Source organism: Lissotriton vulgaris, unplaced genomic scaffold (genome assembly GCF_964263255.1).
Source record: "Lissotriton vulgaris unplaced genomic scaffold, aLisVul1.2 SCAFFOLD_2860, whole genome shotgun sequence".
NCBI lineage: Eukaryota > Metazoa > Chordata > Amphibia > Caudata > Salamandridae > Lissotriton > Lissotriton vulgaris.
In genome coordinates, this window is record NW_028245954.1 from 110598 (window position 1) to 136228 (window position 25631).

Genomic DNA, 25631 nt, shown 5'->3' on the forward strand with positions numbered 1-25631 from the left:
GCATTACATATTGGACTAACTGTCTATGTATTTTAATTGATGTTTTTAGCTGTACTAACAGCTCTTTGCGAGACATTTTTTCAATGTCCGGGTGTGGTGTGTAGCTGGCTAGAACTGGCCACGTTGCTCCTGGTCTACCTAGTGGACCGAGCCTGGTAATGTGATCATTGTGTTTTAGGGCGCCTTTAAACCAGAGCAGGTGCTCTTGGTATTTTAATGGGATTTCATTCTCCTCGAAAGGAGCGTATTGATCTGGTGGTTCCTCTATTTTGTAATAATGGAATTCGTGTGTTGTAGCGTTTGCCGCTGGAAAGTTTATCCATGAATAGAATACCTCTTTCTGCCGATATTCGTGTGCCTCTATCACGAAAATGACGGTACCACCTCGTGAGGTCAGTCCGTTTTCTATAAGTTTTAACGTTATAGTTTTTCTTATGTTTGCCAGAATGAGGATTGCATCCCGGTCATTTATTCCTGTATCATCAGATTCCTGCCGAGTCGCATTTACTGCGGCTTCAGCGGTCCCGTTGTTTTCTACTGACATTGTATAAATTAAAGTTTTGCGGAGTAGGTCTCCAAGGAGACAAAGATTAGGTGCACAATATTTTGGAACACTGTATCCTTCAACGTTGAATAAACCAGAAGCTTTACATAGGAATCTCTTCCTACTAAGTTCGGGGGGATTTTAACCTTTCACCCACTCCAGACGTCTATTGGAGTATTTACGGGAGAAAGGGTCTGTGTGAAAAAGCACGACTGAGTTACTCTAACGTCTTGCGTTATTTTTATTGCCTTACCACACGTTGGGTGCCATGTAGTGTAGTTCCTATTTTCCCTATAGGCCCTGCGCATTTGAATAACATAAACAGCAGTGTAGAGGTAGGAGTGCAGTCTTCTAGGTCTCTACTGACTATGTTAGACTTAATTGGTTTTGTACCAGCTAGCTCAGAGGTCACTGGAAACTTTCTTGACTGAATAGGAAGTGATCAGCTTCCCTGGCTAAGACAAGAAGGGATTCAGTTTTCCAACAACCGCATTAACATGACAACTTTGCTCCTTAGAATAAGAGTCAATCTCCAGAGTTGTGTGAAACAATAGACAGCTATTTCACTCAGTCAGTTGTGCAGAATTACTTTCACCAGTTATGCAGAGAATAGAGAGACAGGCGTTTTCAATTAAAGGTATTATTTATTGAACAGTCTTCCTTCTCATGCAAGAGAAATGAATTGCCACAATTGCAAGACTTGTTATTATAAAAAGTGCATACAGTAAAGGGAGTATTACGAAATAATACTGTAAAAGCATTGATATGGTTTCTTAGTGGGGGCGGATGGTGTGTGACAGAAATATAGGTGGCATCATTTCGAGAGGCTGGTTGATAGATTGGAATCAACTCGATATATTGTCAACATGTTAGTAAATAACAGTTTTTAAAATAATACATGCTGTTCCACTACGGCACAAGCTTCTAGGCTGAGAAAGAATGATTTGTCCAAGATCACACTCCCTGGCAGAACCTAGACCTGAAGATTGTGTACTCACCCCTAAGCTTGAAATGTAGATATTGTGTTATTTAACAACATGTAAAACAGATCCCAATGACCCGAGGGTCAGACTGAAGCCCCTCCCCCCATCCTTACATGGCCCAGCGTCTGCCAGGTAGAGAGCAGTCTCTGATCTGCCCACCCAGGGGCGGCCTTAGGCATGTGCAAGCTGTGCACCTGCACAGGGCCACCAAACCCCAGGGGCCTCCACACCAATATATATCCTTAATATAATAATCCTCTGAGGATGGATACATATTTGCGTGGCGGCCCCTGGCAGGAATTTAGCGGCCTCCGGCTCTGTTACACTTCCAAACACCCTGTTATATTCTGGTCTTCTCCTTCTCTGCTCAGCCTGTGTGTGTGATGTCATTAGAATGTTCGTGTATGCATGGTTTGAATGTCTGGTCAGTTTGAGTGAGTGGGGCTGAGCAGCTGGGTGCTGCTCCCGGTGGGGCCTTCCTTACTACCAACTATGTCTAATAAACCAACTTAAGAATACCTACTATTATTGGATTTACTTATTTTACAATGTACATTTAACATTGTAACAATGGCGTTGAGGAGAAAGAACTACGTGTGCAGGAACTACATTTGAAACTTGAAACATGGAACTACAAAAATGATTGCAAATTGACTGTGGAAAAAGCTTTAAGAAGACAAGCAACGCTTTTGATGCCCCACCGGTGTCATGTTACATCTGACAGACATCCATAAAGACATCCATAAAGGTATGTTACAAAAGTTTGACTTTATATGGGTTTTAAAATATTAGATTTAATTTTCTTGACCGTCGGGCTTTGACATAAAAAAGGAGGAGTTTCAGCCTGAAGCTGTATTTCGAATTGTGGGGCTGGTATGCCTGGAAATCCATTGCCAATTGTAACGTACTGTACTTTGCCTACCGCCATTTCCAACTGTCTTTTTCTTCAGCTAAAGATCTGTTTCTTGGCCGGCTAAATGCTGAATGATGACGCAACAGAATACTGCCACAGTATTGGTGATTCTGTGGAACACGTTGTCATCTATGGACGGGCGTCAGCGTCATGAAGGGTCAAGTTCACGCAGTGTTTATGCGCACGTACGTGCATCATTGGCAACAACGGTCATGGCAGGGTCAAAGAGCGTCGAGATTACGGATGACTGACTGCCTAAGTTCTTTCATTGTGCTCCTGTCTCCTCAGTAACATCGAGCGGATTTTCAAAGTGTTCTTCATGAGAAAGGTACTGTGTTAATAGACATTTTGACTTAGATGGATTTTGAAACTGCCACAGATCGCTCACCGGAGCTGTTTTCTTCGGAAACTTCCAACATTACGTACTGCATACATTAATTCTGTTCCATCTGCGCCATCTAGTGTCCATTTTTCCATATGGCACGACTACAGGAAAATATTATCCATTCGATTTAGACACTGTGGATTCAATTCTTTGAATGTCATTTACCTGCCTTGCTGAAGAAGTGGAGCTGTTTATCGTGACAACGGTGACTACTTTTATTGTTTTAGTTTCTTGTTTTGAATTATTTGCTAATCACATGTGTACTTGTGATGATACATTTACGCTTGTTTACATGTTATTTTCAGAGAGTCTGATTTGATTTACTGTTACTACATGAACTGTTTGTATGCTGAGATCTTTGTTAATGTGCTCCTTTACTGTCATTTTAATAGATTAATTTACGTTTACTGAATTTAGCTACTTATGTACTGAATTTTTTTTTCAGGTGCTCATTTGTTTTCTTTAAGTGATGATTTTTAGTGGTCATGTTTTACTACGCAAAGTCGTGGAAGTTTTAGATTTTTCTTTTATAGTAATGAACCACATTTAAGCTCATTTTATTTGAGGAGTTCATTCTTTGTAGTATTGGCTTTAATTTGTTGAGCCATAGGAGTGCGCTATTTGAGTTGGGATGCTCAATTTAATTTATTTCCAGTGATTATTAGTAGGAGCATGTGATTCTGCTATATGTTTTGGAACTACTGTTGGTAGGTGTTGAGATTTATTTTGCTGTATGTTTTTGATGAACCACTTTTCTTAGTGCTCTATTCTAATAGAGGAGTTCACATTTCTACTGTGAGGAGTTGTGCAGGGGCTACATTTTTCTTCTATTGCATTGAACCACTTTTAGTGCTCAAAATGTTTTGAGGTGTTCAATCCTAGTGTGAATTTTTTGAAGATTAGTTTTTCACGTTTGGATTTTTAGTGTGTATCTTTTGCGGAGCCACATAGGTGCTCATTGTTTGAGGTGCTCCATCTGTTTCAGGTTAAATTATATGGGGCTGCAGAGTCCTCAGTTCTGTTCATTCATGATTTATATTGTTGAACCACGCAAGTGCTCTATTCAGTTAGAGGTGTTCAGTTTTACAGAGAGCCGCTGGGGAGTCATGTACCTCGTGCAGAATGTTGTAATTTGAGTACATTAACTTGGGGTGTCCTGTACCCCATGCACTTGGAGTTATGCGCCTTGTGCTGTGTGTTTTATTTTAAGTGTGTTTCGGGTAGCGTGTGGGGACTTCTGCGTCCTATTATTGTTATTCTATTGGGACACCATTTTATCTAGTTTCGTTCCCTGTCTATTGCTTTTCGTGACAGTCTGGCCATCTGGCATGATTTGTGATATTTAGTGTTTTGGTTTGTGATGGGGGATGGTGGTTATGTGAGGTCTATTTTGTCAGATTGTTTTGTTATGCGATGTCTTTGTCATTTGTTTTATGCGAGGTGATTTTATGCCTCTTTTCATGTTTTGTGCAAGAATTCCTATATTATGCTTTATTGCTATTTCAGAATTTTTATTTGTAGTCATTCATTTATTTGTGTTGACTGCTTATTTGATATCCTGACCGTGTCATTGTCAGGGCATACTGTATTTATTTCCTCTTGCTTGGTTTTCTTTTCTTTGTTTTAAAAGAGGGAGATGTGTTATATTCTGGTCTTCTCCTTCTCTGCTGCTCAGCCTGTGTGTGTGATGTCATTAGAATGTTCGTGTATGCATGGTTTGAATGTGTGGTCAGTTTGAGTGAGTGGGGCTGAGCAGCTGGATGCTGCTCCCGGTGGGGCCTTCCTTACTACCAACTATGTCTAATAAACCAACTTAAGAATACCTACTATTATTGGATTTACTTATTTTACAATGTACATTTAACATTGTAACACACCCTGACCCCCCCTCTTCGCTGACCTCTGCGCCTGGCCCCTGCCCAGACCCCTCTTCCGGGGCCACCTACCTACGCTCCCTGCCGAGGGCCGCCATGAGCTTAGAGCCGCCCCTGGCCCACCGTTCCATGACCTGGGCATTACCATCTTATTTTCACCCTCCCTGTCCTACCAGTGTATCTCACTCCCTCCTTCTCCACGCTTCTCAAATCTCTGTCGGACCCTCCCAGTGACCCTTGTCTGGATTTCATTCATGAATTTGGGACCATACAAATTCCACTGCACACTTTTACCTCTTTAATAATGCCATCACACTATGCTCCGGGGCGGAATTTCCTCATCAAGAGCTTTCAGTTGTTATACATCATACAACATTATGATGCTGTTAATGTTTGTATCTAATACATTTGACTTTACAATGTCGATTACAATGAAGTCCAGTTGAAGGACGCAACATTATTACTGCAACAATTTCATTATTACCTATGACAATTCCAAAAATGTCGAATTACATGTATTCTTTAATTTATATAACTGTATCCCAATAATCTCTTAGTGCTCATCCCTGAACCCTCAAAACCCAAACTACCCCTTAATGCTACCCTTCACTTTGCTCCTAAAAAAACCCTTAGAACTGCTTTACGCTATCATTCCCTAAACCCTAAAAGCCCTAACTACCCCTAGAGTTACTAATTGCTGAACCCTAGCAACCCCCTACTACCTCGGAACACTACCCTTCCTTGAACTTTAAAAACCATTACTACTCCTTAACGCTTCCCTAATCCCTAAAAACCCCTTACTGTCACTTCCCTGAACCAAACAAACTTCCTATTATCCCTTATTGCTATCATTCTAATAACCCTAATAAAACCCTTACTACACTCTTACCCTACTCATTCCTAAATTAAAAAAACACCAAACTCCCCCTTAATGTGACTTTTCCCTGAACCCTAAAACCCCTTAGTTCTCTTTTTGCTACTCTTCCCTGGACTCTAAAAAATCCTTTCTACCCCTTGACACTACCCTTCCCTGAACCCTAACCGACCCTACCTGCCCATTAACGCCGCCAGTCCCTTAGCAGAAGCCGGCAGCACAAGTGTAACAGTCTGCAGTGCTGATGGGGGATGGGTGGCATATATTCCATATTTATTTTACTGTCAGGTGACAAATCCAACACATGCTCCTTGTGCATTTTATACGTGACATCATCATGAAGAAGCCCTGTTAGCCTTGTTATATAAAAACTTGTTCAAGCCAACAAATAATAATCATTAGTGAAGAAGCACATTTAATCATTTCTTCTCTTGGAATTCATAATCCGTTTTCTGAGATGCACTCAATTGTGTTAATGCTGTTGGTCAGGTACTACACACGGGCCGCTGTAAGTCTTCTTGCTGTACTGCCCTGCACCAATGTGAAAGGGCAGGAATGCACCCCATTTAAGTAATATGGTGCACACCTGTCCTTTCCCCCTCTGCTTGTGCACAATTTGCTGCATAGTGCCAACACAGGCACCAGGGCCGGACTGGCCATAGCGGGCACCGGGCGTTTCCCCGGTGGGCCGCTAGGATGGGGTCTGATTTTGGACCCCTGGGGGCTGTTTTTTTGTTACCGGGGGTCGGCAATATCGGCTGAAACCGGCCCTCGCACACTGCTTTGCTGCACTCCCCCTCACCCAAGGGGGGGCTGGCTAGCAGTGTACCAGGGCCGGTTTCTGTTCCCAGTCCGGCCCTGACAGGCACCCTTGCACCATGGTGCAAGGATGTCTACATTGAATGCTACATTGTTTTTGTGCAGGAAGAGGCACATTCCGGCACAAAAACAATCCTGAGAGGTGTTTTCTTCTTTCTGTGTGTTGCAGAACGCAGCCCACATGGAAAAAGGAAAAACAAGGAGAAATCAAAATAGTTCTCCTTGTTACGCCTACTCTGGGGAGGAGTAAGATTTTGGCGCTGCCCCAGCTTTACATGATTAAGTCATTCTGGGGCAGCTTTACTGCCATGGGTGTTGAGTGGGAAAACCCACCCCAATCTCTATGAAATATTTTCCCTGGGGCAGAGCAAGGCAACACAGCGATTTGCACTACTTTGTATTACTCCATATCTATGAGGCCATGCACAGCCATGCAAAGTGGCTTTGCGTGGCCTGATAGATGTGGTTGAGAGTTTTGCACTACAGCAGCGTTAGAAAAAGTGACGCTCCGGCGGAGCAAGTCTCTCATAAATAGGCCGCACAGTGAGCAAGGAATGGACAGGAATGCGCTGCAGAATGTTAAATACTGTGTATTCCTGCCCTTTCACTTCCATGCAGCTCAGCAAGTTGGCTTCCTGAACTGTGTGAAAGTTTGATAAATCTGCCCCTCTGTGTCTATGGAAGGTTCAGGAAAGCAGCCTGTTTAGAGCCAGCCCAGGGCGTTGACTGCCCAAGAAAGCTGTTGCACCGGTGAGTGGGCTACTATAGTAAGGGAATGTAGGGGCAGTGCATTGTGGTGGGCGAGAGGGTTTGGTAGAGAGAGTGTGTGCACCTATTGTTGCGTGTGTGTGTGTGTGTGCATGTGTTCTCCCACTTTTATATGTGTAGTCAGAAATATGTCCACAAACTTTTAATCAATTTTCAGCTCTACAGCCTTTAATTCTCACAAAGAGGGATGTTTGCTATAACCCACTGGAATGCCACAGATTCCTTCTGCCACCTGTTGGTGGGCCAGGAGAGTCTCTCTTGAAGTCAACAGCCCTGTTCCAGCCACTGGGGTCATCAGCACAGGGCTCTGGGCCCCAGGCCTAAACTTGATTACTAATCCTGGCTGGTCGAGATCTGGTGTGATCTAACTGGCCAGGGTACCTTGACAAGCAAGGTGAAAGTCACGAGCCACTTAAGGACCCTTGGTCAGTCCCGGTAAGCAAAGATGGCGCTGCACCTGAGCGTCAGCACCCCGGTGTGCTCTGATGTGCTTAGACCACAACACATCTTGTCCCCTGAGGTGCTTGGCTCTCATGGAAAAGATGAGTGCAGAGCCGCCCCTGTCAGACCCTCTGCTGCTCCCACAACCCGCTAGCTCCCTTTCCTTGGTAGTAACTGTGAGGGACCATCCCCAGGAGAGGCAGAAGTCCGCAGAGAGGCAGCCTTATGAAGACTGGAGTGTCTGAGAGCAACAAGCAAAATCAACCATCATAATTTAGGAAACTTTCGGTGGGCAGTATTTACTCGACTGGCAATAAATAGTCCCTCTGGAGCCTGGAGGCTTCAACGGTAAATCACATTTTCGAATTCCTCCACAACACACCAGGCAAAAAGCATGCCAAAATAACTCATCGAGGTCCAATCACCTTTTTTTGGGAAGGTTGGTGCAGGCTGACCTAGGGGAATGCAAGTGGAGGGCAAAGTTCAAGGCTGCCAAAACACACAGCTTTGAGGGAGAGGAGTGTGGTGTCTTGGGCGCCTGTGAGCAGCACCCTTCCCCGTCAATGAAGGGGTGGATTGGGGCTTGCATGTGTGAGCAGAAGGTGTATGCTGGGAGAAATGTTTCTTATATTTTGTAGGAAGCTGAGCTGATACCAGGCTGTCTGGGCATTCTTGGTACCATGTTTCTCTAAAAAATTCAAGTTTTAATATATGAGCCCAGGAAATTGGCATTTGAGGAGAGGGAAGGGGAGAAGCCGTTGAGCTTCATCGCGTTCTCCCCATGAGTGTGAGAAAGGATAGCAGCTGAACAGGTGAAGGGCGGAGACCTGGGATGTTTCAAGTTTGTAAATTCGAGTGGAGACACGTGAGAAAGCTTCTAATGGCTTCTGGGTTCAGGGGCAGCATTGTACATGTATATGGTGGATATGAGACTGATGAAAAAATCCACAAGACCTGATGACATGAGGCAGGGTGAGTGGAAGACTAGGTGAATAGACAGGCCTTACTCTTTTTTGAGTGGAAATGAAGAGGAGAGCAGTGAATGATAGGAGAGTTCATTATTTATGGAGCTGGTGGCGCCCGGTGCGACAATGTTTGTTGGCGCCCTCCAATGACCACCTCCACCACAGATTCCCTCACCACCACCCTTTAACTGTACCCAAGTCTCCATAACCACTCTCTCTCAGATGCATATCTAGCGCCACTCACACCAGTGTAGGGTGTCAGAGCACTTTGCATCACACTCACATTACACAGCGACAATCAATCATACGTGTGTAACTCAGCATATAGAAAATGTTACGTAAGACAGAGGACTACAAAGTGTAGGAGTCACATGTCATCACTACTGGTAGGCAGTTTTTCAGATTGTAAAAAGGAACACGATAGTTGGGGGGTTCTCTTTAATAATGTGAATAGATTTCTGCCCAAATTAATCCTTTTGCAACATTAATCTTTGCTCAAATCTGTACTTTGCAGAAAACAAGTACTGAGAAGATCACAAAGTGCATAGAATGTAAATAGGTCAATGGATTTTACTCCTTTCAAAATGGACATCATTTTGGTAACTGCAATTTATAAGTTCAAATCTTATATTAGAATTTTAGCTTATACATTGTAAGTAACAAAATGATGTCCATTTTAAAAGGAGTAACCCACTGACCTATGTACATTCTATGCACTTTGTAATCTGATCGGTACTTGTTTTCAGCAACAGGCGTATTAACCCTCTGCGCTACTTTATAGACAGTCAAAACCCCAACTAAACAAAGCTTCATCCTGGGGGGGCGGAGCTTGCCGGCGTCCATGAAAGACGTGTGAGCGCTGAGCTCCTCGCCTGAGCCCCTTTAATATTCGACAAATCTATCCTTTTGGCGCCTAGCCAGTCCTGAAATCGGTGGCGGACTCTCCTTCTACCCCCCGGCCTTGTGGGGGGCCTTTCCCCGGTCGAAATCGGTGGTGGTTTCGCTCCGCTGTTCGACGGAGGGCACAGTGGCGGACCAGGCCGTAATCCGCGGTCTGTCTTGGGGAGCTGCCCGAGCTGCGTCACGCTACGTGCGGCCAATGGTACCGGAGTGAAGTCGGTCCACCCACTTGGTTGCTGCGCTACAGTTCCTGCTGGGTGTTCTCGGGCGGTGCTCCCGGAGGCGGCTGTGGTGGACCTGCCCACGGTTGTGCATTTCATGGAGAAAGACTGCTGATGCTTTGAGGTGCGCTGGCAGGGTGCGGGAGACCCTCGGTGGATCGCTGTCTCCTTGCGAAGATTTTTGTCAGCAGCTGCCTGCCCCTGGGACGCCTCGGAGACCGCTGTGGTGCAGTGGCTTGGGAGTGAGCTGGAGTGTGGGGGCCCAGTTTGCTTGACTTTGGTGGGGCCTGACCTCGTGTGAGCGCCTAGTGGAGTGCTTGTCTGGCTCCTGGGCCTACTTATATTTCGGCGCCCGCGGCCGCCATTTTGACTGCATTTCTTGCTGCGCAACATCTCGCCCTGGGGAGCTTGCTTCTCCGGCGCCCCCTCCTCGCCCCACCAACACTACCTGGCGACTTCTTTACTAGCAGTGGGACACTTTGCTGAATGTCCACCAGGAACACTATGGGGAAAGGTGATAAGAACCAACCAAAACTGTCGTTTGACCAGCGGAAGGCGAAAGGTGCGGAGGGGCCGGCTACGGATGCCTCACCGCGGCCCACGGCTGCTGACAGTTCCTTATGTGCGGACATCCGTGAAATGCTGGGTGCCATGGAGAAAGGCTTGCAAGACAGTATGGCGGCGATTGGCACGAAAATAGATGCACTGTCCTTCAGGATGGACCGCATGTCCGAGAGGGTGGACAAACACGCTGAGCGGCTGGACATGGCGGAACGGCGGTTAACGGAAGCTGAGGAGGCCCAAACGGAGTGGGATAAGGATCGCAAGCAATTTGGCCGCCTACTCCAAGTCATACAAGACAAGACAGAGGACTTGGAAGCACGCTCACGGCGCTCCAACATCCGCATTACCGGGGTGGCGGAATCTACCAACACTGGCAAAATGGAGTTGTTTGTGGAGAAGTTGCTCCAGACACTGTTGGGGGAGGAGGTCTTCTCCCCTATGTTCATCGTCGAGAGGGCACATCGCACCCTGGGGCCGAAGCCGCAGCCTGGACTTCCGCCACGGCCGATTATTGCCAAGCTGTTAAACTATAGGGATCGTGACTTGGCGCTCCGGCTGGCAAGGGAGAAGGGAAATCTGCAATTCGAGGGCATGAACATCTCCCTCTACCCGGACTTCACGGCGAGAGTCCAAGAGGAGAGGAAGCGCTTCGCCCCGTATAAGAAACAGATGAGAGACCTGGGGCTGGACTATGCCATGTTGTACCCGGCGAGGCTCAGAATCAACAAACAGGGACACTCGCACTTTTTCACGGACCCAGCGGATCTGAAGAAATCGTTGAAGGAGTGGGCCAAGGAACAACGCAACAGCCCAAGGGGTCAGCAGGAAAACGCGGAGGAGGCCGCTTCCATGGACGGCCAGGGGTAATCTGCCTTGTGACCTTTTCGCCGGCTCAGTTGGACTTTATCTGTGCGTTTAACTCAGCTGCAGGTCCTATGAACCTATTTGCCTGATAAAGTGGGGTGTGCTTTTGCTGTTTGCGGATTGCACCGCGGCGGTGGCATTGACATGACTTGCAGCCTGGTGATAGCTTTGGGGGGGCTCTCCTCCGACTGGGGGACCTGTTATTTGATGATACTCCTTTTCTTGGGCTGGTGAGGGTGCCGAATGTTGCTGGGGGGCGGGGTGGTGGAGCCACTGAGTTCTGTGGTCCTTGTCCTGATTAACTTGCTGTCTGGCTGGGAACCTCTGCCCCCGCGCTTTCGGCTTTTGGCTCCTCGGTGGGCCTTTGGGTTTGTAGTGTGTTTCTTTGGGGAGGGCTGATGGTGGGTGGCGGTGAGTCCTGTCTGACCGGGTTGGGGTTGGTCGGCTGTGGGTGGATGGGCGTTTGCTCTGAATTTCTTTTGTTGATCGTGATATGTGGGTTGTTCGGGGACTGTTGGGGGGGGGGGTTGCTTGAGCCAGCTACTGGATTGTGTCTACTATACCAACTGTGCTACTCTGCTTTGTTCCCTACCCTGCAATGGCGAATGTTGAGTCCCTAGGGCCGGAGGGTGGCCCCAACTCTCTCAGACTGCTGTCCTGGAATGTGAGGGGGCTGAATGATTTTCGTAAACTTAGGAAAGTGTTGGCCTATTTGCAGCGGCATAGGGTTGATCTCGCCTTGCTGCAAGAAACCCACCTGCCTCTGACCAGTCCTATATTACAGACCAGGGGTCTTGGGAGTGCTTGTGTTGCTGCGGGGTTCACCACACATGCTAGAGGTGTGCTTACGTGGGCTAATCCCAAATCTCAGTTGTCATTGCAACAGGTCGCTGTGGACCCGGAGGGTCGGTACGCGGTTGCCCGGTGCGTGGGTAAAGGCCACGATTTGATGGTTGTGAATGTGTACGGCCCCAACTATGATACTCCAGCTTTCTATGCCTCGCTGGCGGACCTCTGTCAACAGTATGAGGGGTCTAAGCTGCTATGGGGGGGAGAATTCAATTTTGTGTTGAACCCGGAGTTGGATAGATCGGCGGGTGCCCCTAGGGCCCCAGCGGCCTCGTCATTACTTATGCAGGCGGAGCTAGTGAAACTCGATCTGCTGGATGTGTGGCGCCATAGGCATCCGGGGAAGGGTGGCTTCACTCATTATTCAGCCTATCATAACGTCCACATGAGGATTGATTACTGGTTTATTTCCCGATCCCTCCTCGACTCAGTGAAGGGGTGTGCTGTGTTGCCTCGCACGCTATCTGACCACTCGCCACTGCTCTTGCTGCTAGATGCCCCGGCTAGGAGGATATCCCCGTTCACTTGGAGGTTCCCCCCGTATTCACTTCTAGATGAGGCCTTCAGAGGGGAACTGGCTGAGGACATAGACACGTACTTTTCAACTAATGTGGGGTCGGTGGATAGTGTTCAGGTGCTCTGGGATGCATTTAAGGTGTATATCCGAGGGATGACGATGGCCAAACACTCAGGGGTGCTTAAAGCTATCAGGCAACGGTTGAAACATCTGGAAACACAGCTGTCTGCTCTGGAACGTCAGGCGGGAGGTGATGGGGCTGCGGACATACATGACAGGCTTAAGCCACTCCTGGCGGAATTCCATGAGGAGGCGCACAGGGAGGTAAGGCATATGGGTAAATATGCAACAGCGCGCTCGTATGGGGAGCGGGACCGCCCTGGCTCCCTGCTTGCTAAGCTGATACGTAACAGCAGGCCGCCTCTAGTGATTGAGGAGTTGTTAACAGCTAATGGTGGCGTGGTGACGGGGGAGCAGGATATTTTGTCGGAATTCCATACTTATTACACAAAGCTGTACACGTCAAAATCGAGCCACCTAGGGGACGAGATAGACGACTACTTGAGCTACATTCAGATGCCCTTTTTAGCAGACTGGCAGAGGGAATTTTTGATGGCCCCATTCCAGAAAGAGGAGATCACGGAGGCGCTAGAGGGGATGAGGTCGGGCAGCGCTCCTGGGTCAGACGGCCTCACGGTGGCCTTCTACAAGGCCTTTCAAGATAAGCTGGTGCCCTACCTGATGCTACTTTTTGACGACATTTGTCAACAGGGTAGCATGTCGAAGTCTATGAGGGAGGCGCTTCTCATCACCATCCCGAAACCGGGCAAACCCCCCAATGAATGTGGCTCATATAGGCCGCTCTCGCTGATTAATGTAAACGCTAAATTGTACGCGAAGGTCTTGGCGACTCGGTTGGCTCTCCTGGTCCCGGGCTTGGTTGCCCCAGAGCAGGCTGGGTTTGTCCCCGCACGGAATTTGACTTATAACATTCGCACGGTGCTGGGCACTATTCAGCATGTCCGGCAGGAAAATAAGGCTGTGGCTATTTTCTTGGATATGGAAAAGACCTTTGACTCGGTGGAGTGGTCATTTATGCTCAGAGTCCTTCGTAAGTATGGGCTTGGCGAACCCTTCCTTCAGATGCTAGGAGCCCTATACTACAAGCCTACTGCGCGGCTAAAGATAGGGAATTCGGTCACTGCCCCGATTGAGATCAGCAGAGGCACTCGGCAGGGCTGTCCTCTCTCCCCACTTCTGTATGCACTGGTGGCGGAGCTCCTGGCCTGCGCAATAAGAGAGTACCACGGGTTTGAGGGGATCAACTTTCCTTCTTACCAGATTGGCATCTCGACATACGCAGACGACACTTTGTTGTATGTCCGGGACCCGGAGGTGAATCTGTCGGCGGTCTTGCGGGAGGTGGTGCGACTCGGGGCCCTCTCGGGCCTTCGGGTCAATTGGAATAAATCTGTGGCGTTGCCTTTGACTCCGGTGACACTCCCGTTCGACTCGGAATACCCGCTTCAGTGGACCACGGACTCCATACGTTATTTGGGGATCCGTATACACACCGACCCCGAGATCCTGATACGTGAGAACTATGGGGTTGCCTACTCCAAGCTGGTGGATGACGTTGAGGTATGGTGCAGGCTCCCGCTATCCCTAATGGGTAGGATTGCAATCATGAAGATGGTGGTTCTCCCCAGATTCCTCTTTCTCTTTGCTAACATACCAGTCGTACTCTCCAAGGCCTTTTTTCGTCAGCTCACTCAGACGCTTATTAGACTTCCGTGGGGGGGCAAACAGCCAAGGGTTCAATGGCAGACACTCCTGCTTCCCTATGAACGCGGGGGTCTGGGGGCTCCCGACCTAGAAAGGTACTACAGGATTGCGCAGGGGGCTCATCTCCACATCTGGATACATGGGGACCCTGGCATCCCGCATGTGAAACTGGAGCGCCTCTTCGCGGACCCCACTCCGCTCCCGGCCACAATATGTTGTCCTGTCGATCGCAGGGTCGGCAACTTGGACTCCATTGCCGCCACTAACCACGCGTGGCATGCGCTGGTCCGCTCTCGTGAAAGTGAGCTGTTGTACTCTCCCCTTCTGCGAGTGGAATGGGCGGTGTGGTTAGCCCCGCTAACGGAGAAGGGTGTCCTGAAGGCGTTACGGGACTTGGGTATAGACAAGATGGGGGACCTCTTTTTGAACGGCATAGTGAAGACGTCGCAGCAGGCCCTCCAATCCCACCCTGGGGCGACGCTATTGCACGGCTTCCAATACCATCGGGTCCGTAGAGCGTTGCAGGAATTACTGGGCCCGGAATTGGCAGAGCCGCAGGAAGTGCCTGAGCTAACGTACGTTATTAAGAATCCCTCTCCCCGTAAATTGGTGACTACTCTTAAGAAACTCGGAGATAGGCACCGGCAGTGTTCGCCTTCCAAGGCCAGATTGGCCTGGCAGAGTGATCTGCAGTCGCCGATCTCGGATGAGATGTGGCTATACTGCTGCACGAACACTAGGAAGATTTCACTCAATAGTAGACACCGCCTGATTCACTTTAAATACCTACAGCGGGTCTATTATACACCGAACAGGTTACATAGATACGGTCTACGGGAGTCAGCGGAGTGTGAGCGTTGCCATTTTCCCACGGCAGATTTCCTGCATATGTCCTGGACTTGCCCTAGTATCCATAAGTTTTGGCGGGAGGTATTTGCGGAACTCAGCTCCATGCTGGGTGTGGAGGTCCTGCCTTGCCCGGCGCTGGCGTTGCTGGGTTTTTCTAAACCGTTGCCTGTGGCGATGCGGCGACTGACTGACATGGCTTTGCTGACGGCCAAGCGCCTGATTGCGTTGTGCTGGATGAGGGGGCCGGTTCCTACTAAGAAGCGCTGGGAGTCGGATTTGCTGTATTGCTGCACACAGTCTGAGGTGTATAATGAACTACTTCCCCCAAAGAGTCGGCCTAACAACTTCTGGGGGTTATACAGGGAATACCAGTGCGCTAGGGGGGATAGTGAGTCAGACCCCGATGGGGAGGAGTTGGATGAACTGCAGGAGGGCGGGGTGGCGATGGCGGAGGTTGATATGATGTGTGGTTGATTGTTCCCCTGCTGGAGGTGGTTGACAGGTCCCATTCTGATTTCAACTGAGAAGCAGAGTGTGTGAGTCACTGGGATGGCTGGGCTGGGAGGGTGCATTTAGTGATCCGTCTTGCACGCTGCATCATTCCACTGGGCCCTCGGTCCGCAGCTGTGGGTCCTACGTTCGTCTATGGATGCGGTAGTTAGTACGGGTGGGTGGGTGGACACGGGCATAGGTAGGCTGGCTAGTTTGTAGGGTGGGTGTTTGTTTGTTTTCTTTTTCTCGCTGTGGGTTTGTTGCACCTATTTCTTTCCCCCCCTTCTAGGAGAGTTTATCCTCATGATACCGAGACTTCGTTTAGCACCTGCAAACTGACTGTATTACTTTTGCACATCGAACTATGATCACGAGTATTGGCACCTGTATTAAATATCCTATCCTTTTGATATCAGTCGTAAGCTGTTTCCAAGACCCGATTTTATTTGTTCTTTCTTTCCCATGAGTTCGCCGCCAGGCCTCCGGGATGCTGGCGTTACGGCTGTGTATATGATCTATGCTCAGGGATCTGGGTGCTGCCTACTGTTGCCGCCGGCCTCCGGGTTGTAGGCGATGAGTGCTGTGTGCAAACTTCGAAGGTGTAATAAAGTACAAATTTAACAACAAAAAAAAAAACAAAGCTTCATCCTTCTTCAGGAAGAACATTAATCACAAGATTTATCCTGACATCTTTTTGTTTCCTGGAAATTGCTGGAGGGAACTAACACAGCAGCAGGTGCTTTAGAATAAAAATAAACTTGCAAACACGCCCCCCCCAGAAGCCAGCACCCAGTGCAGTGGCACTGGTCACACTGCCCTAGAGCCGGCCCGCCCAGCCATGACTAATTTTGTGCAGCAGGTAGGTGAATGCTGAATCAGTGCTTAATTTGAGCCGGTGGTTTCCGGTGCTCGGCACCAGCACTTAATTGTCAGCACCTGTCAGCCACATGGGAGGACCGTCTGCCTAATTTATGTATGAGCATAACAAAAGCTATTTATTCATTCACTCTACTTTAACAATGGCTAATAGCTGCCACAGAAGCCATTCTTATAGCTTTGGGGGTCTGGAATATTATTGTACCACTTGTAAGAGTGTAATGGATTGTAGTCGTGTTGGGACAGTCATTGGCAGCGCTGGCAGGGACAATGGACGGTACAAGCTGCAGTGTCCTCTTGGTGAGGGCCCTGGCACCTACTTTTTCACAAATTAAGCACTGATGGTGATGTGTCATTGAAGAAGATTTTGCCAAAGTGGGTGAGGATGTGGGTGGGAGCCAAGTTTCTGTGATGAACATGTAGCCTGGGAAGGCGGATGCCAAGGAGGGTGGGTGCTTGTGTGTTAGCATGGTGTTCATTGGTAAGCACAAGAGAGTGCGGCAGGAAGGGGGTTGTGGATGCTCATCATGTTCAACCAAAAGTTAGGGTTGCTTATTACTGAGCTGGGTAATAATTTGCTGCGTGTGTTATGTACAATGGGATGTGATGATATACAAGGATGGTTTTTTTCACGGTGTCATGACAGAGGCGGTAGGGGTGCAGAGGACCAATGTGCTCTGGGCAGTGGTTTCAGAATGTACTGACACTAGTTACTCAGAGGCAATCTGTGCGTGGTTGGTTTATGTGAAAACATGGCAGCAGCTTCTGATCAGGAGGTTTTGGGGGTTCATAAGAGCATAGTAGCGGCAGTTCCTCAGATGCAGGTGGGATCAGTAAGTCAACTGATGGAGGGTGGGAGTTCCTTCACATCCTTTCAGTGCTGTCTGCTGTCTTCAAAGCTGCAGGACAGGATTCAGTGTCAAAAGAAAGCAACACATATAGTCTTGAAATTCTAATGTTCTTTCTCTCACAGGTGAGCAGGGTATTGCCGGGGTCCCCGGAAAGTTTGGCCCACAAGGACCCAAAGGAGAAAAAGGTCAGTACATGTTCATACACTAGAAAGAACACTACATTGTATTTATTGTATATTATTTATTAAAAGGGGCTTCCAGCGAAAGGGCAAAAATATTTCTTTGCCCAATCCTACATCACCGCCAACCAGGCTTCGGAATCTGTTTGATTATGAATTTTTAGGGTTTGCGACATATTGTGACATCTTTCACTGGATGGCTCATATATAGCGCCTTTCACTGGGGTTGTGGAATGCTGTGCATAGGAGGTAGGTGGTCCAAGGGTCCACTGAAGCAGCCAGTAATAAGAGTAGACCTGAAGCAAACATTCAAATGGGGCACCTTTGCCTTCTGCCCGTTGCCAGGCAGAGGGTCGTGTCTAGCCATGGTTTTTGCTCATCTCTCTGGCTCACTAGGGCAGCCATGTGACACAAGATACCAATGCACTGGCACACACAACTCATCTGAAGGCCGAGTCTGGTGGCTTAGTGGACTACTGTGTCCACTGTAGGGTCTGTGTTTGACCACATGGTCACAGCTTCAAATCCCAGCAGATCCACTTAGCTTACGTCCTTCTGAGGTCGAACAAATGAGTACCATTGAGTTGGGTAACAATAAACATCTGTTGTTCAGCGCCAAGATATCCTTAGGTGAACGTGTGCTTTACAAACACTTGTTATGTTACCTGTATTACAGCTGACCACCCCAGCAGTGTAACAAAGGTCCCTGCTGCCCCTGCAGAGCGTAGGACCCCCGAGCTCCCGAGAGAACCCTCAGCACAGTACCCTTGCCTGAGAGCTTCAGAGTGAGATTAAGGGGGTCCCTCCATGTACTTTGCAGTCCCTCCTCAAGTTTTGTCAAGACACTGGACCACCCTTATCTGTTCCAACTCTCTCCCTAATCTCTCCCTAAGCCCAGAGCTATTTTCCTATCCCAGAAAGTCTCTGTGCGCATTGGGTATATAGGGTGGCACATCTCAAACCTTTTCCTGTTCTCATAATGAGCAACTCTCCGTTACTCACCGGATTTTCAACTCACAATCCCCTGAAATTGTTGCAGATCTTCTTACACCATACACTCCATCCCGTCTCTTGCGCTCCTCTAACCCCTTGGGCGCGGCCGCGATTCTGCGCCTGTGCGGCCATTTTAAAGAGTGGGCGGGTTCATGACGGCCCCCAGCCGTCATCAGCAAACGAGCACCGTGATGCATGATGGCTGGGGGCCGTCATCAGCCTGGAAGGGGTTAATCAACACCTGGCGGTTACACAGCGTGTTAAGAAAGCCGGAGGACATTTGTTCCGAGCTTTAGCTCTGAAACTTTGGAACTCCCTCCCTGTGAACATTAGATTCATTTATGATCATATAGCTTTCCATAAGGCTATAAAAACCTGTCTGTTCTCTAATTAATGGATTGGGGCGTTGGCTCCGCTGGCCTTCCTTTTGCTGTCTGTGATAAGCGCTGGGACGCCCCTTTGCTGGGGCAGCCAGACACTCTACAAATTATATAACATAACATAACTTGAAACGTTGCCCCTGCTAGCCTTGCGCCACCCCCATACCTATTGCGCCAAGGTCCATAAACACCATTGTATATTGCATACCAACGCATACCTTGGACCTACCTAATGGGCACTGTAAGGTGCTACTCTGCTCCTGGAGACTTGTTTTGAGCTATTTAAATATATATATAAAGTACCCAAACTAAAAGTGTATACAATAATGAATGCATCTGATCTTTACCACAGTTTGACATTTCAGGAGAGATAAAATATGAGAACTGTAGCAGTTCCAAGGTCGTCCTGTAAGTGTTGACGCACCCTAGGATTTCGTGTTCAGTCATGGATGTGGACAGCTTTAACACTGCCATAGTCCAAGTCAGCACAACCCACAACAGACAGCATGATATATATAGAGGGGGCTTTGGGTCAGCCCCCTTAAGCCATTAGCTTGTTTGAGCGAGCCCCCTTTAAGCACTGATTTGATGGGCTGGTTGATCAGGTTTTGGACCAGTCTCCCACATTTTACGTATGTTTACAGTTATCAGCAGAAATCAGTGATCTGAGGGGAGGCCACAGAGCAGGCACAGTGATTACCATGTAAATTTAGCACCTGCTCTTTCTTGCCAGACCAGTTACACCCTATCCAGTATTATTATTATTTTTTTTTGCTGCATGTCAGGCCGCTCATTTCGCATGCATTCCACCCAGCGATTCCACCCAGTGACTCTCCAACAATTCAGGCCTTCGGTAATTGGACACTATGTTTATGTTACCTGAGACTTTACTTGACCCATACTTCGCATTCTCTGAATTTAATGTATTCTACCACTAGATAAAGCACGTTCCCCTGCTATGTTTCAAAATGATTACAAGGGCAATCTTGATCTATTGATTGATATAGTACATTGGTTGCATACTGACCACATAACGAGGCCGATAGCATCAAGTTACTTACGCTCCATGCCAGAGATTCAGTACCATTTAATCAGAGGCCATCTGTCAAAAGCATCGTGAAATGAATTGTTATCACATCAAGAAGCTTCGCATCAGCTAAATATAAATATGGAATGTAACCTGTTTTTTTTATTATGGTTTTAGAGACACAGGGGTTTCTTTTGTTAGAAAATGCTAAAAAAGAAATCCTCGCTCAAATATCAGTCATTCAAAGTGCCGAGTTTGGCGTTTTTTTTACTTAGCCAGCGAGCCTCGCTCATGCCCACTACGGTCTAAGCTAGAGGTTATTCCAAGTTGTCCTTCCCTCTCACATGCCTCATACCCAGGGCTTTAATTGGGCCGGGTTTTGCCCGTGCTCAGCACCTGCAGTTCTTACAAGCAGGTGCCGCGACGGCTCCTCATCGGGCATCCCGCTTTTGGCCTCACCATGAAAAAAATAAATCTCAGCTCTACAGCAGTGCCACCCTTCACTGCCTTTGATGTAACTTCAAAGAGACTCGTTACAGTTCGTTCACAGTCTCACCATTTCAGAACTGAAGCATTTTCAATATGCTATACTACGAAGGCATGGTTGTTGCTTATTTATCTTATGCAACTAACAACCATTGACAAAGCCAATGGTATTGGCTTATTGTACGTGTAATGTTACTTGCTGTCTTATATATCTGGATGTAATAACAGAAGCAGCAACATACCAGATGGGTGGTACACCAAGCTAAGCATAGATTTCAGCTGGACTGTGCTACTTAGCCACACCCTTAATTACATCGGACACGCCCCTTTCAGAGACCACCCCAGTCTTTTTATCCCACTTAAAGACCTGCTTGTACCCTGAATGATTGTCAAGTCACATTTCCCCACTCACCGCTCTCGTTCTAACCGCATTTTGCTGCGCAGTAACAGCCATGGTCCCAGCCAGCCGCTTTGGGAGTCTGTGGCGAAGTCTGTCTGGTACTGTCTAGCTCCTGCCTGGCTTCTACACGTTCTCAGTCAAAGCAGTGGCGTAACGAAACTTGAGGGCCCCCCTGCATAGTCATCTCAGGGCTACATAACATTTCCCCGCCCCACATACCCAAACCCGCAAAGGAAACACAGACAATTAGAAGTTTGGGTAAAAAATTGCTGCAGGATTTATTTACATACAACATATGTAAAGATGGTGGGTTAGCTTACGGGCGATCCAGGACAGGCCGCATTCTCGCCACCTGCCCGCCTGTTGAGCCAAACAGCACAGTGGCGAACCACCCAACTGCTGTATAATAGAATTAATTACTGACACACCCATTTGCTGGGCGTGACTAGGCAAACCCCCGGCTGCACAGGCCCACAACCGCCCGAAGGACTAGTGGGGCGCCGACACGGATTCCTGCACCTCCCATGAGGTTACAGGTTAGGCTCTGGCACCCCTATGTGCCCGCTGAAGTGCATCATTTGCACCTCTCTTCTTCCGGATCGCCCCGTAACTCCGCCACAGCCTGTGCGGTGGTCACCGCTGCCGCACAGGCCCCCCACCATTGGTACCTATTTTACCTGCAACCTCTGCTCATGAGTGCTTCTTTTAAGTCCAGCAGAAAGAGGTCTAAGCCCACAGGCGTGAGGTGAACCCCATCTTCCTCGAAGTACCCCTTGACCTTTTCCTGAATCAAGTCATGTTTAATGAAACCCAGCCCTCTGCGCTGCGTAAACTTTTTCATGGCCGCATTTATGCGCCTTCTTGCTCTCTCGATTGCCTCGCTAGACTTAGCGCCCCGCCAGTGTCTCCTAGGCACTATTTCGGACCACCAGACCTCACATTCGCGCAACATACTGCCAATGATACCCAGGTCTGTTTTCATTTTGAGAAGTAGAGCGGATTTCCCCACGGAAGTAATGTCATTGCCACCCAAGTGGATTATTAAATGATGGGGAAGAAGTCCACCCCGGGCAAGGGCCTCCCGCAGTCGAAATAGTAGGCTATGCCAGCGCATGCCCGGGAATCCCCACCACACGCACTCTATCTCTGAAAAGGTACCAGTCCACCGCCTGATGGCAGCCCATCGTGCCAATCTGCTGACCATAGAGTGCCCCAAGACCCATACGCGAGCACCTGTCAAAGAAAGACGCGATATGTTCAAGGGTGTTTATTCAAAATTCACATGTTATAAAATACACGAAGCACAGCAAACAAAATCAACACAAAACTGAAATGGGATCAAGGCCTAACATAACGCCTATAACAAGCGGATTCCCAACGCCCAACCGCCTGTACCTGCCCTGGAGACATCCCAGCGCGAAAGGCCGAAGTGGCCGCCCCTATGCGGAAGGAGTGACTAGAGAACTTCTTCCCTTGAACCAGCAAGCCAGCCCTGTCAAGGCAAGCCAACATGATCTTGTCCATTTGGTATTTCGTTAAGGGGCTGATATCGTTGTGCACAAGGAGGTAACCCGGCCCCGACGGGCGCAGTGCGAGGAAAGCTCGCAGCACAGCCACGGGGCAGCAACGACCATCCCCGAGGGGGGAGAGTCTAATAAGAGACCCTTTACCAGACTGGTCTGTCTTAGATCTTCTCAGCTTAATAGACAACCCACCCTCGAAATTAACATCCTCCACACACAGGGCATCCATGGAGGTATCTGACTTAGAACGAGCCACCAGCTCACTACTCCTAAACGCTCCAAAGAAAGCTAGAACAAAGGCAGCAGAGAAAAGGGCCTCCTCGTACCCGGAGTGCACAACTGCCCGCAACACCTGCAACATGGCCTGGAGAGAAAGGAAATCAATGGGGGACCTGTCATCTGGTGCCCTAGGATCCTCCCGCGCCCAACCCTTCAGGGCGGCCCTAATTACAAAAGAAGAGGTGGGATCCTGCCCCCCACCCAATCTAGCCTCATGACCAATGGCCGCTAAGTGGCCGCAAACCCAGGAATGCGATCTCTTTTGCTTCTTAGCCCATACTATAAAGGCATGAACTCTCTTCTCTATTGGCAAAGTTTGCAAGCCCAGGTCAGAGATAACTTTAGTGAATGTAGCACGATGGCTCGAGTAGCGCTTACGTGTACTCAACGCTAAGGATTTTTCTCCTAGTTCCCTCACGTGCTGCTCCACTCCAAGATGTGCCAGAGCCTTGGCGCAAAGGGGGTCATCTTCTCTCTCGCCTGGGGGCAAGCTGCCCGGAAACGATCCAGCTGCAAACGAGAGAGAGCGTCAGCTGCGACATTGGTGACCCCTACAATGTGTCTGGCTCTGAGTTCGACATTGCAAAACAGGCACCTGCTAGCCAGTTCCCGGAGTAGAGACAGCACCAAAGGGCAGCTGGCGGACAACCCATTGATCGCCTGCACCACTGCCATGTTATCTGACCAGAACAAGACCTTTCTGTGGGACAGGACGGCAGGCCACAGATGTAAGGAAATGACAATGGGGAAGAGTTCCAGGACAGCAATGTTAGAAGTAATGCCCCGTTTGCGCCATGAATTGGGCCAGCCCTGCGCGCACCACTGCTCACCCAGAATGGCCCCAAAGCCCTCACGGCCCGAGGCGTCCGTGTACATGTTTAACTCAGGACTTTCCACCCACGGGGACCTCCACCTCACGGTCCCATTAAAATCTGCCAAGAAAACATCCCACATCCGCAGATCCTTCTTGAGACCGGAGGTCAACCTGACAAAATGGTACCGTTTGTTAATCTTAGCAGTGGCTTTGGCTAGGCGCCTTGCAAAGACGCGCCCCACAGGAATCACTCTCGCAGCAAAATTTAGTTTACCCAGCAGGCTCTGAATGACCCCCAGAGGTGCTTTGTCTCTACCTAGCAAAGCTTGGATGTCACCCCTCAAGGCCACCACCTTTTCTGCTGGGAGACGAGACACTCCCTGAATCGTGTCAAGCTCAATCCCCAGGAAAGTGAGCACCTGAGCAGGGCCTTCAGTCTTACCTGGCGCCAATGGCACCCCCAAGCGACAAGCCAGCTCAACAAAACAGTCCAGGCCCTGTTGGCACTCCTGCGTGCCCTCCCTCCCAATGAAAAGAAAATCATCTAGGTAGTGAGACACCGCAGCTACTTTATATTCCTCTGTGACGGCCCACTGAAGGAAGGTGCTGAATGCTTCAAAGAAGGCACACAAGACAGCGCAACCCGTGGGCATACACTTGTCGAAGTAATATCCCCCTTTCCATTTGAAGCCCAAGAGATGCTGACTGTCAGGATGGACTGGTAACAAGCGGAACGCTGCCTCTATATCTGCCTTAGCTAGCCAGGCCCCTTCTCCTGCCCTCCTCACTAAATCTATGGCCATGTCAAGCGAACAGTAGGAGACAGAACAAGCCTCTTCAGGCAACCAAGAATTGACAGAGTTCCCCTCTGGGAAGGACAAGTTGTGTATCAACCTGAAAGCCCCTGGTTCTTTTTTAGGGACAACACCCAAAGGGGACACAACAAAATCCGGGAGGGGGGGGGGACAGGAAAGGCCCAGCCACCCTCCCCAAAGCTACCTCCTTGATGATCTTTTTGTCGACAACCTCCGGGAGCTCCCTCACTGATTTTTGGTTTTCAGCATCTCTGCTGACTCTAGGACCCTGATAGGGGATCTGGAAGCCCTCGAGGAAACCATAAGACAAGGCATCCCTATCTTTCACATTGGGGTATTTCTGAAGGAGGGCAAGCAGCCTAGGTAAAATTATTGGGGATGGGCCTTTGGAACTAAGATGGGGGGGGGTCCCTGACGGGCAACACAGGTGGGCAAAGGGGAGAAGGGAGGAAGTCTGGCTGCTGGGGCACCTCAGCACAGGGGAAAGGGGGGGGGATGTCCCTGGGGTACTACTTGTCCTTGCTGGCAGCGTTGGGGGCAGGGGATCTCTTCTCACAGGACGACTCGGGGTGGGAACCACCGCACTTACTGCAGATATGGGAGAACTTACAGGCCTTCCCCCAGGTGCAGTTCCCCGCATTGAACATCCTGCAAGAGGGAGAAGCATACTTCTTGGTGTACTGTTTGTTATAACCGCCCCCCCCTCGCCCCCCTCGAAAGGACTGACGAAAATTACTCTTCTTCTGCGAGAACAGCCTATCATTATCCGTCTTCCTAACCTGGACCACACTGTTGCCACCACTCTCTACTTTACCTTTGCCCATATGGACCATCCACAGTCTGACCTCAACCTGGTCCCATTCCAGCTCAGGGCAGACAGACATCTTTTTACGGAACTCGCAGTCATACAAGTACCACCCCATCCCAGATGTTGCTTCCGCTTCATTAATTATGACGCTATTGTATTGGAAGAGACCCTGTGCCTGTTCTGGGAAACGCTCAGTTATGACAGCCGCCAGGATGGCAAATGCCTGGCGCCAGTTTTTTATTGTCTTCTCGGGCCAGGATTGGAAGCGTGCTTTCTTTTCCTCCTCCTTGGACCCCATCCTTCTCACATCCACCCCATCCGCCCCCAGCATGAGGAGCGAGAAAATGTCTATGAACTCCCTCCGCCAAATGCCTTCCTTAGCTGCCTGAGGAACTTGCCAGGCCAGGGAACATTTGCCAGACAGAAGAGGTGCCATGGTCATGAGGGCTGTGGGCGCCGGGATGGACACCACCGCTGTCGGCGGGGCCACAGCACTGATAGTTGGCAAGGGTGGAGGGGCGGCAGGTGCACCCACCTGTGGCTGAACTGAGACCACCGCAGGCGAGAGGGCCTCCTGGGACACACTCTGCACC

At 49.0% G+C, this 25631-nt stretch overlaps 1 protein-coding gene across 1 annotated transcript in view; it reads left to right on the forward strand.

Annotated features, from left to right (window-relative positions):
• The first annotated feature begins 12634 nt into the window (after window positions 1-12634).
• The window catches only part of LOC147666207 (uncharacterized), a 152210-nt gene continuing 139213 nt past the window's right edge, over window positions 12635-25631 (forward strand). The window contains exons 1-2 of the mRNA XM_086949213.1: window positions 12635-13253; window positions 17457-17519. Of these exons, the coding sequence (XP_086805339.1) occupies window positions 12635-13253; window positions 17457-17519 (682 nt within the window). The remainder of the gene's footprint in view (window positions 13254-17456; window positions 17520-25631) is intronic.